Source organism: Gallus gallus, chromosome 8 (genome assembly GCF_016699485.2).
Source record: "Gallus gallus isolate bGalGal1 chromosome 8, bGalGal1.mat.broiler.GRCg7b, whole genome shotgun sequence".
NCBI lineage: Eukaryota > Metazoa > Chordata > Aves > Galliformes > Phasianidae > Gallus > Gallus gallus.
This window is the reverse complement of record NC_052539.1, coordinates 2,809,090-2,821,847: the sequence shown is the minus strand read 5'-3', so window position 1 is coordinate 2,821,847 and position 12,758 is coordinate 2,809,090. Positions and strand designations below refer to the sequence as shown.

The window sequence follows — 12,758 nt, the reverse complement described above, 5'->3', positions numbered from 1 at the left end:
TGTAGCGTAAGAAGAAAATAAGTTTTAATAGCTGTGGAAAGTTTCATTCTTATCCACAGTTTGTTGACTGGCTTTTGACAGTACTGTTTTTTCCTTTCCCCTTTATTCTCAGTGATAATATGCAGTGAACACTATTCACTGTGTATACTTTCATCCTTTCTAACCTCTTTATATTTAAGGTTCTTATGAGAAGGAGATTTTTGAAGTCACAACCTGGTTGTTATTTTTGGTTTTGTGTATTTTTTGTTTTTAACAAGTTGCTGCATTTTAGACACAAACACAATATTAAAGGAAATAGCATTTTAAATAAGTGAGAATTTCTATTTTTTCTATTTCGAGTAAGTAAACAGCTTATCATTTCATTAGCACAATGCTTGTGCTTATCTGAACGTAAGTACTATAAAGGTGCTTATGATGCCTGGCTTATGCTAATATACCTCTACAGAAAGAAGGGCAAGTAACATACAACATACTTTATTAGGTTGTACTTTCTAGTAAGATCCAATTAATTCCTCTCCTGAAATGAAGCATCACCTCTCACAGCACACAGTGTAGTTGAAGTAGCTTTGACATACATGAACATGAATTTTTGTAAGGTGGAGTCCTATCTGAGAGCAGAAATGTCTATTTTGGGTTAGTACTGCTTAACTGTACAGCAGGAGTGCTTCTTTATTTTGCCAGTGAATGTCTCATATGCTGATAAAGCCATTTTTCAGATTACTGGGGAAATACTATTTTAAGATGGATATAGCTGAACAGAAATATGAAAAAGTAGCAGTGTTGCTGTTACTAGGTCAAAACATCAGAGTTCATGCCAATCTTACTGTGTTCAACTAAAATAATGGTGTTGAAAACTTCTAAACCAATGACACATTTACTGTTTTCAATTTTAACCATTTCCATCACATTGCAGTTGAATTTTATTGCCATGAACAACAACACACAAGCAAAATTGCAACAGCACAACTAAGATGATCCTCCACACTGTAATCTCAAGTGCCCTCTTCTTACTTTTCACATAAAGAAAGCACTTACTTGTTTCCTTCTTCAGGTCAGTTAACAGGCAACAGTTCACAATCTTTGTATGAAATCTAGAAGTCTCGGGACAAGCCAGGCATGTTTGGTCTGGCTTTGACTGCAAAGAGCTTTGTTCTATCTTTTTTTTTTTTTTTTTTTTTTAATTTGTAACAGCTAGGTTAGAATAGCTAGAAAAGAGTTACCTGTAACTTTGGAGAAACTTATCAGATGAATATAGGAATCAATACATCAATCACATCAGTACTTTAGCTGAAGCTGAAGTGAGAAAGTGAGAATATAATATATGCATCCCAATCATTTTAGAAACATACATTATGATGATTAATGAATGAACTTAATTATCTGTCTTCCTGCAGAGAAGAAAAATTTTCTGCAGTTGTTCAGAAAAATGTAAAATGTATTTCCTTTAGGAAATCCACCCAAAGGAATCAAGCTTATGGACTGAGTTTCCTTTCATGGATTTTTTTTTCTCTTGGTTAGCAGGTTATTTCTACATGTTGTCCACTGAGTCCCAGGATTAAGACTGCTTAGAGAAAGCCCGGTGTATGAAAATGTTAATTATTGAGAGTCTTGATCAAAGTGGCCAAAAATGAACAGTTGAAGAAACTACATATTTTTTATTTATGCTTTGTGCTAATTCAAGTTAGTGTTACACTATTATGCCAGCAACAGCTTAGCTGATCTGCCCTGGGATAGAGATAAGAATGAAGTTGTAGTTATCATACCTATATTTTATAACAGTGAGTGCTAATCTTTTTCGAGATAAGTAATTTATTGTTACTGTGTCATAAAAAAAAAAAAAAATGGAATTGGAAATGCCAGGGAGATTATATTCAGAAAAGTAGACCAATTGTTAAATGAACAGAGATACGAGTACTGTCTGTATGAAATGCTTTGTATATATTTTGTCAAGTGACTTCATGAGAAAAAATAAGTCAAACATAACAGAACACCAAATTGGAGGAATCTGTAACACAAAAGAGTTCAAAATTACTATTTTTAAGATAGTTTAGGCTTTGCCTTACTAATTGCTGTTGCTTGTTGTCGTCTTTTTTTTTTTTTTTTTTTACTGTGACAAAAAGGATAATAGAGAATGTTGTCATTGATTTCAGCAGAAAATGACAGTCATGAAAAACTGCTAAAGACTATTATTACAATACCAGACAAGTTTAGACATATTTCCTTGTAATATATGTTCAATGAGAAAATGTTTTATGAACTTCATAAGTTCCCTTTTTCACTCTGCATCCAGTTTTTAATACGTAGCTATTTTTGGCACACATTCAAACTTAAAATTTACCAAGAAAACAAATAAGTACAGTTGAAAGAGGAAAAGAGATTGTTTCATGACAAGGAAATAAGTGAAGTAATCTCTTTATTGATGGATTTTTAATATAAGGCAAAAAGTATGTTGCTATAATATAAGGCCCAACAAAATATATCATACAGACCTAAGGAAAAGTAAAAAATAATAAACTCTTCAAACTCTTTTACAAAATGCTAAATGTTTGTACAACTTTATTCACATCAGCACATACGTGAGGAAGAGTCTTTTCCACTCTCTGTGTTTTGTGATAATGGAGGAACTGACAGTTACCTTCATCCCTTTCGAAACAAATTTGAAGTTATGATCCATAAACAATTTCTGTACAACATGAGGCCTTGTGGGAAGAGGATGAGAGAACTGAGCTTTTCAAGCTAAAGAAGAAGAGGCAACTTTGGGGACATCTAACAACAGCCCCGGTAACAACTGCGAGAAGGTGATCAAGATGGTAAAGCCAGGCTCTGCACAGTGGTTTCTGGTGGGAGGATGAGACAGAAAGGGCACAGAGTAAAATAAGAGAGGCTCAGGTGATGTATAGAGCAACCTTTTCCCTGTGAGGACCTGTGAGGACAAAGGTCTACTGTTGTTCAGTAGAGCTGGTTGCCTGTGGAAGGTGTCCAGCCTCAGTATCAGGCTGGACAAAGCCCTGAGCAACCTGGTCTGGGAACATTGCTGGCCCTGCTTTGAGCAGGTGATGTGTACGCAGACTTTCTGAGCTTGGTCCAAACAGCATGATCCTGTGATTCTGTGACTGTATGACTTTATATGATTATGGAAACCTACCTAAAGCCTGCCGAGGTTCTGGTTGATTGCAGTAGCAATCTGATAGATTGGATGAGAACCAAGAGCAATGATAATTCTTAGTGAGAAGGGACTTGATTCAGGATGCTGTACCAGAACTCCAAAAACTTGCTGAAGCAAATTTTCCAAACAAGTCAGAAAAAGAATGTTTATTTGGCAAAGTTTACTGAGTGTGTCAAATTGATGTGTGTGTTATGACTGCACAATTAGAATAACGCACGCACTAACAAATAGAGATATGCATCTGGCACATTCCTCTGTAGAGAACATGCTATTAAATATTGCTTTCTTTCTGTACCATGTTTTTCCTAAACTATATCAAAACTTCTTTATCTGTTCCCAGAACAAACAACAGATTCCTTAAAAAGTGAGATCTGATTTTGCAATTGTCATGGTACAAAAGCACTTCAAATTCATATTATTACCGTTGGAGTTGTGAGAAATCTTTAGATTCTAATCTGTAAGTCAAATAAACACACCCTGATTTAAGACATAATGCTGATCCTTAAGGCTGGCTGCAGGCACAGGTGGTTCTAGTGACTGGGGAGTTACAAGCAAGCTTTATGCTATAGGCAGGGAGAAGAGTAGGGGTGGAGTGTTGGGGAGAAGTTTTAAGTAAATGGGAGTTTGTTAGAGGTGAACAAATTTACAGGACTAGGAGGAAGATAATGATAATCTGACCTTCTATGGCAGGAAATCTGAAAAGGTAAAGTTTATGTGATGAAAGTATCTAGGAATGAGGGGAAACGCTTTCAAAATGCTATTGGAAAGGCTTAGGAAACCTTCTGAGAGAGCATCGTGGTGCTAGGAAATGGGATGAAGCCTCCTGCTTCTTTTAGTTTATGTGCTAGAATTTTGCCTATAGAAATGGCTTTAGTGATTTGGAGTGGTGCAAACTAGGCCTGGTTTAGGTCAGCTTGTTGGAGGCTGGGGGTGTTATTTAGCCTCTGGCTGCACTGGAGTTGCTGGCCTGGGAGACACAGGTGTGGGGGAGGTTTGAGCTACATCGTTCTTTCTCTTTTGAAGCCATCTTTTTACAAAAATTTCTTAATTATTTCAGAAAGGTTCTCACTGTTGCTGTTGCAAGGATATTGGCAAAGTAACTTTTCTGCATCAGACTCCTGCACTCAGGTAAGACTAATCTCAGGAAATACAAAGGTAAAGTTATTTTCTAATTCTGATATTGGCTGGTAAAAACATAATAAGTTTTGCATTCATAAATAACTTCAAACTATCTCTGAAAAAGCTAAGCAATAACCAGATTTTGTAATTGCCTTTATAGTTGCTGGCTTGTTGTTTACACTTCTGCACCATTAGTACTGGAATAATGGGACTTTCATTTTGGCTTGGTCTCCTGACCTTTAACTGAAGGACTTCTGTCCTTCAGAAGGTGTTGGAGGAGACTCTCATATTTTAGGCTATGTTTTTTCTGATTCAGAGCAATTGCTTGTGTAGTGCCCTGTATAGAAATATTCCATTCCACCATTTTCTAGTCAGTGCAGTTTTTTATAATGGATGTATGTAACCTAGAAGAAAAATTACCAGTGCAATCCAATTTAAAATGTAATTTGTTGCCTCAGATATTATATTGATTTGCAGTTGTAATCAGGATTGTTTTCCAAACAGTTGCATAGCTTTTTAAGATGCCCAGAGAGAACTCATTATTTTAGCTGTTCTTAAGCTGAAATGTATTCCTCTCCCTTCTAGGCATATTAATAAATTATTTGAAGAGGTTAGCCTGAAAACTGAAGTTGCTTGATACAGAATAGTACTTCGTATGCCATAAGCACTGTGAGAGCATAGCAAAAGCGTAGCAAGCATCAAGAATACTGAATACCTCAAAGCACTGTGGAATATTTGAAAGCTTTGTTCATTAGATTCTTTTAAGTAAAAAGCTTATAGTTAGCTTATCATGTCTGAGTGGTGTTCAGCTGTATTGAAGTCTTTATTTTATGTAAATGCACCATTTCCTGAAAGCACTTAAGGAATATTTTTGTTTGTTTATTATTGCTCCTACCATGTGATGGAGGCAGTGCTGACAGTAGCTCTTTGGATGGCGATAATGAAATGATCCTAGGGTGGGATGTGGTGAATTATGTAATTCTCAAATGTAGATTAAGTATCGTTGTTCATAAATATTTAAAAAGTCCAAGTGTATAAGGGAGGGCTGGTAAACAAAGTGTCTATGAATGTTTCTATCTGTCGTTTGTACCTGCATGTATATATTTTTTCGTTCTTTCTGAAGTTGGTAATAAATATCTTAGAGTGACTAAAAGAATTTTCTTGAAGAAACAGGCTTGTTGCAGCAGAAGTAATCAACATCTCCCTTTCTTTCCTATTGCCTCACCTAAATTAAAAAAAAAAAAAAGCCAGAGGAAATTGCACATATTTTTATCTTGTGTTTGTCTACTGGGGTGTGAAGCTTCTCTGCACATGATACAGCTGAGCTATGTTAGCCAGATAATTTGCAGAGAGCAATTCATGTAGCTTATTAGTGGGAACACTTAACACCTGAGATGAATTGGAGGTCTATGTAAGAATTTAACTCCATAGCTTGATTGGAACCACTTGCAAATGCTCTGGATTCTGGATGTCTTTATGTCTTTTGCTTTAGAATTCTACAGCTTGTCCTTGGCGGAAGGGGTACATTGTGAGTGAGGCACGGCCAAAGCCATTTGTGAGCGTTCAAAATGCATCTGTGAAAACTCTTTTGTGTTAGAAAGTGGTGTCTTGCTCATGCGTATACTGTAAGATTTTCTACTGAAGGACTAATGTTCTGCAACTGGCTCCTCTTGTGAATCTGTTGCTTTTTTTCATAGTCTAAATACATTTGAGAGATAATCATAGCTCTGTTCTACTTTCCCTTCAAGGGTCAGGTAAGAAGTAGAAAAAACTTAGGAATCTCTGTGCTTACTAAGCTAAAGACTGGACTTAATTACATTTTATTTTTTTTTTTATCTTGGCAATGAGAATTTCTACTTCCTAGTAGTTGATGTTTCAGGCTCATGTGATTTTGTAAAAGTGGCTGGCTCAGAGTGGAGTTCATTTCCTGCCTCTGCTACATCCCAAGACTTAGGGCACCTAACAGGAATGCATAACTTTTGCCTCCACTTAATCAGGAGGCTATCTCCAGATTGTTCTTACTAATTTTTGTTTTGCTGAAATGAAGGTTTAATAATGATTTATTTGTTCAAAGGCAGACTAGTATAAATGCTGAAGCATAAGCAGTATGTGTCATTGATTAAAGCATTTATCTAGTGAACAGCAGTCTGTCCAATAACTGAGTAATTAACATTGGTGCTGAGGAAAGCTGTTGCAGTAAAGCATCTCATGGTTCAATTGTTTGCTAGGAAAAAGTCTTTTCATTGGCAGTGGATTTCCCCATCTAATTAGGAAAAAAAAAAGTATGAAAAAGATGCTAAGGGTATCCTTCCTGTCTTGCTGTCCCAAAACAGAACAGTGAAATTGCAAATGTGCCTACAGATGTAGGAGGTAGCAATTACAGGACTGAGAGTTGTATTAGATCGCTTGAATCACAGCTGTGATTGATTATAACTACGTATATTAAAACCATAAAATGAACTTAATTAAAATTATAAATGAACTTAAATACTTTCATCTATGCAAACCCATTGGATCAATAATATGACTGTTGATTCTTATACTAGCTGTGTAGAGAAACTATAGCTGTACTTTAAGTAGTGAAATAACAGGCATGGGTAAAATCAATTCCATATTCTACAATGTTTCTGTTACTAAGTATCTTGCTTTGGGATTAACTTCTACTTTCTCTAATATTTATATAGGTACCTATAAAAATGAGAGATCTCTTTGTATGTATTGTCTTAGTTTGTGATTATGGTGGTTTCTTAGATCATTTAAGTTCTGTTGGGGCTTTCTGAGGACTGGCATATTTCTCCTCTGTCCTCTATTTTATCCTGTTTGCTGAGAGTTTTGCTGTAACTTCCATTCTTTGTTCCTAGATAGCTGATATTCAAAATACAAAATACAGAAGTTCATGTCCTTGGGTATACTGTAGCAAACGAGAATCTGAAAATTGGACGAGCTGACATAGATATTATACACCTCCTAGATTATCTTGTTGAAAAAACGCATTAAACAATGTCGTATTTTAAAGAAGATAGCATTCTTATGGCATGGAAGGCCTGAGGTTATGTTGCTTTCCCTGTGTGGAGTTCACCTAAGTGGTAACAAAAATTCCGGGTAGAATTTTCTTCTCAGGATACTTCCTTATTCCTTTCAACATATTTTCTTTATTTTTAGGTAGTTAGATAAGGAAGAGCAGCTTAGGAGAAAGTCAGCTTTTCTTTTTGACAAAGAGAATGGCAATTGCTTTATGTTTCTCCAGTGAAAATCTGACAGTTGTTGAGTCAGCTTTTAAGGGAAAGAAGGGAGCAAGAATAAATACCCATGGCTCTTTATTTTTTTATCTGAGGAGAAAAAGTCTAGAGAAACTTACCCTGATAGCTAGGTTGTATCCAAATTTTGCATAATAAGTTGAAAACTAGTTTGTAGAAACTTCAAATTCTTGTTTTTAACTTTATGAAGCAGAAATATTTTCCTTTTTAAGCTTCTTAAGCCTTTGGAAGTTCATATTTGTGTTCAACTTCCGTTACTTGACAGCATTATTGCATCAGTAGAACAGTAATGATGATTTTTTTTGTATAACTGACAATAATACTGATTTTCTTGTATAGTTCCTTAATATCTTTTATAGCCTCAGAAGATGGTGATCAGCAAGGTCTTAGTCATCTTTCATGTTAATTACTTCTCCACTCTCCCTTTAATATATGTTCTGCATCAAGCAGAGGAAATAGCAGTCAAAAAGTTCAAGTGCAGTCCTTTAGACATTTAATGTATGTCTGTTTTCTAGTGCATAATATGAAGAATATGCATAATATTTTGGAGCAGATTTCTGCATTTATACCACTAGCTCAAAAAATATATTTTTAAATAATCTCGTGTATTTGATGTCATTATATAGTACTGCTTGTTTTTATTAATTCATTTCCAGATTGTAATTACTGATTTCCTTCATATTTCAAGTAGAGTTCAGTGCATCAAAACCTCATACATCAGTGCTTCAAATTTACAAAATGATTGTTGTCAGCACTAGCTGCCTAGAAACTATGGAATTATGTGTTATTTTTGGTGCATTTGATGTCACTTCAATTTTCCTTCACAGCAGAAATCCAAAAACTATTTATTTTGCATTTTATTGATGCAGTAGTAAACAGATGCATAAGAAGTCTCCAGTTACTTAAATACTTTGAAGTATATGAGTTGTTAAAGAGGTAGGAAGCTGGTGGTGTGTGAAGGAACTGTTATAACACTTTGACTTGGAAAGTAAAATGAAAACTTCATTAACTCGCACTACTGCAGATTTTGAGAACTCAAAATATGTTTATGTGTGTTCTGGAACTGGAGTGAAACAGTAAAGGAAACACAATGTATTCCACTGTAATACTTATTGTGCATTTTTATTGTAGAATAAATCATGTTTAATCCCTTTGGAGAAAACACTTCTGATAAGGTAGTAGTTATGTGCTAGCACCTTTACCAGGATTTTGACTTCCAAATTTCCTGATAGTTGTTCAGGAAGTGTTAGATAAAGAGATCGTGCTTGATTTAGTGGTAAGTATGAGTTACGAAGAGAAGAAAAAAGTACAGACAGTTAAATACTGACTGAAATCGGCCGTTTTCCTTGATTGAGGAGAAAAAATGTTATTTGGCTATCTGGCTTCTGACAGTTGGTTTAGAATTTAATCACTCTCTTTTCTAAATGATCATAAGTTTAATCTCTGTAGTCACTGAGTGAATTGTCATCAGACAAAACTCTGATGACAAGTTCAAGTCTTCTGGACCCAATGACTCTAAAGCTTTATCATCCCTTCTCTACCGTTCAGCATAGATATTACTGTTTCTCAATCTGATCTCCAGTCCAGCTGTTTTATATTGCTGATAATCTTAGTAAGGAGCATGTGAAGGCAAGATTGCCTGTAAAGTGATCCTCAAAGAACTGCCTGCTTGGCCACCAAGGAATATATGTACTATCTCATTCAGTGTTAATGTAGAGTACTCAGTATGGTTCTTGAAAGGTTTAAATCCCACTAGAATGGGGTCTGAAGGTGTGCCAGGGGAAACAAATCTGTTCTGCTTCCAGCATGAAAGGTGGCACATCTTGAATTACAGAATAGAGCAGTGTATCATCCATGGGTTATTGGAATTGTCTCGGAAGAGGCTGTTAGCTTTTATTACCTTGCTCATCTTCCAGTAGAATTTGAAGAGAACCAAGCATTTTTGTTCAGAAAGACTGTTTTATTTCAGACAGACTGCGATTTTTCTCCACCTGTTTTTGTTTGATTTAGCAAATCTAGGGCTAAATGAAAAATTAAAAATCCATCGAGTCTGGGAAATATCAAGTGACAATAGAGTTAGGTAGAAAATAGATATGCTTGACTACTTATTTCTACTTGTTTATAGGCTGGTATATGCCAGGCATGGAGTCCTAACTTTTCTTGTGGCAGAGGGTCTTTAAATCTGTTGCTGTGACTTCAGGAATGTACAGAGAATGTCTGAACTGGATGACTCAGGGATATATACTGTGTGTATCCCACTGAGAGCAGAGTAACTTGCCAGTTGTGAGTACCAGGCATGTTTCTGAAATCCTGTTTTCTTGCTTGGGGCTCTGTTACAAAGGTCTTCAGTATGAAACAGAATTCTTCTAATATTTTGGACTGAACATTTTATGAAACACTTCTCTTTTTTTGCAAGTATACAACTTGAATAGTCTTCTCACTGACGGTATTAAAAATAGAAGGCTATTCATTTTATGAACCCAATTGTTTCTATGTGATAGTTTCTGTGATGTGACTTGGACAAGATTCTGTCTAAGAGATGGTCTGAACAACTGTTTCAATTGATAACATCCCTTTTCCCCAAAGCGCCCAGGGAAAACATACAGAATACTTTGAATACTTCAGAATTTAATAATTTGATAAATTGTGTGTGTGTGTGTGTGGAAAAACACTGGGCTCTGTGCATAGTCACTGATACTATTCCGACCCTCTGTTGCTACTTCAATATGTAAATACAAAAACAAAAAAAGGAGTTCTTGTGCTCCTGTGCTGATTTTCTGGTGACTGTGGTCTGCTCTAAGACCTCTAATTTCTTACAGTTTAGTTTCAGAAGAATTAAGAGGAAGACAAGAAAAAATAGCGCACCTCATGTTATTCCTAATAGGAGTGTGATTTGATTTTTTTAATGTTCTTGCAATACTGCTAAGCATACTTGCATGTTCTTCAGGCATCTTGGCATTTTATTTTTCAGAACAATATCACCTATGCTTTTTTCCAAATAATAAAAAGAGAATATAAATGTTTTTCAAGTGCATTTCTTTGTACACAGAGAACATAAAGGGAATTCAAACAATTATCAGTTTTGCCACTTCAGTCCACCTGTCAATTTTTTTTTTTGTGTAACAGTCCTGTATTGATTCTTGTAGCAGGATGGTTTGAACCTTAAGGACATTCTTCCCCTTTTGTGACAGACAGCAAAGCAAGAATGAGATTTTTTTTTTTTTTCCTTTTTGAAGGTCACATACAACCATGTTTAATTCTGTAAAAGTCTTGACCAAAACTTCTGGGATTCTTGCGTACATAGACTGGAGATTCTGTATCAGCTTCAGTTGCTTCATACACTGTAGATGCTTTCTTGTGTACTTAATGCCAAAACCAAGCCTTCAAATCCTTTTAATGTGATGTTGTGTTCAATTCATTTTATGGAATAGATGATAAGCTTCTCTCATTTTCATTATGATATGTAATTTCCTATGAGCAAGTATCATATTTGGGTAATATGAACAAGTTCTGGCATCACTGTGGGAGAGGGAAGGATCTGTGGTATTAGTTGCTCCCTAGGGAGATGCTTGCTTTTGGCATCATCCTCTGAGTCTTCTCACTGACCCACTTGATCTAGTGGATGGCAACCCTGCCATCCAGGTTGGAACTTGATGATAATTAAGTTCCCTTTCAATGAAGCCATTCTGAAGCTAACAACTCATGTTAAATGGTTCATTTTTCTTCTAAGCTACCACTCTTTTTAGCTTCACGTATTCTCTTACCAGATTTTTGCAAATTTGAGAGGCTGCTTTTATATAATTCCTGTATCCCCTTAAAAGTTCTGCTTCAGTTGCTCTATGAAATGTTCCTTTTTGAAATGCCTCTGTGAGATATTGGGCTTCTCTGAACTAATTTTTCAGTAGATGTCCCTCAGGTCTTAACCTCTACAGCGTGACTAAGCTGCATCATCTGTAAACTCACAGAGCAAACATTCAAGTCCTAGAGGCCATAATGGGAGTGAAACAAGGCTGTTCAAATATAAATGGATGACAAGTTAAGCTTGAAAATTATTTCAGAGGTTGTATTCTTGGCACAAACAGCCTCTTTGGCAACTATAATTATTAACGTATTTTCCGCTACACATACATGATCCCTTGATGGACAACAGATAATCTTTTATGATGTATGTCAGTAGCTTATTCACTGACGTGTTGCCACCTTGATAGATATACTTAGAAGCTTCTAAGTTAAACATGTTGGAATCTGTCACTTCTTTGATCATTTCTTCGTATTGGTTAAATCATAAAAGTTTTCTGCTAAACTGAAGTTCAGCTACAGTGTTGAACAGGCAACAAGCTTGATGAAACTCATAAGAGTTTCTAGAGACCGTGTTTCTAAAATTAGTGACTTACCCACTGTCACTTTGTTTCCAAAACCTGAATAAAATGTACCACTTAGTTTTCAAAATGGTTGGTGGAAACTATATGTATAAAATTGTTAATTTTGTTGAATTACATATCAAAGTTGTGTTTCCTCTCTGGTATCTTGTCCCACTGTATTGCAGAAGCTGTCTTTTCGGCTGGATGCTGTGTTTGGAACATAAGCCAATGGATCAGGTCGGATTAAGTATCTACAAAAAGAAATTACAATTCTTGTTAAACAGACTTGGCACAAGCAAGGCTTAGTAAACATACTATTGTAATGTTGTTGAAAAGATCTGAAGAGTTAGACTTAATCTAGTTTCCGTTGGTTAACTTGAACAAGTTGGCAATGCTGCTCACATTAGATAGTAGTTTCATACTGTGTCTACCTAGGCATCATCTGTATGTACTAGGCACAGTTAAACCTTAATTTTGACTGAGAGCCCATTTGATCTTTTAGATGCATCAGCTCTTTTCCTAGGCATCCACTATGGTCTCTGAACACAAAAGTTTGCCAGTAACTCTATGTATTTATGCATTTGCTTTAGTTGTTATGCTTTGAAGAAGGGGCAAAAGTAAATTGGAGTAAATTCTAAAATAATTTTGTGTGGAAAGTAGGGAGACATTTCTAACTATGCACAACAAATAAAAAGCATGATGTTGATAAACGTGGTATAGGCCAACACACTCAAGATGGACCATTACTCTTAAGAAAGAATTTCATGTAGAACTATCTGCTGCAAATGCTGCTTTGAGTGCAGTTCATCTGTAAATGCGGAGACAATTTCTTCATATGGTAGTTCAAAGCTGTAT

General features: G+C 35.7%; 1 protein-coding gene and 1 long non-coding RNA gene across 8 annotated transcripts in view; one reads left to right on the top strand and one right to left on the bottom strand.

Moving 5' to 3' along the window:
* Positions 1-12,758, top strand: part of LOC101750820 — a 571,434-nt gene that overhangs the window by 473,261 nt on the left and 85,415 nt on the right. For all 3 annotated transcript variants that reach the window (XR_006940028.1, XR_006940027.1, XR_006940029.1), the window contains one exon: positions 2,570-4,294. This is a non-coding gene — a long non-coding RNA (uncharacterized LOC101750820). The remainder of the gene's footprint in view (positions 1-2,569; positions 4,295-12,758) is intronic.
* Positions 2,378-12,758, bottom strand: part of KCNT2 (potassium sodium-activated channel subfamily T member 2) — a 117,025-nt gene continuing 106,644 nt past the window's right edge. For all 5 annotated transcript variants that reach the window (XM_015290383.4, XM_015290385.4, XM_025153026.3 and 2 more), the window contains one exon: positions 2,378-12,154. In XM_015290383.4, coding sequence (XP_015145869.2) covers positions 12,043-12,154 — 112 coding nt within the window. In that variant the 3' untranslated portion in view covers positions 2,378-12,042. The remainder of the gene's footprint in view (positions 12,155-12,758) is intronic.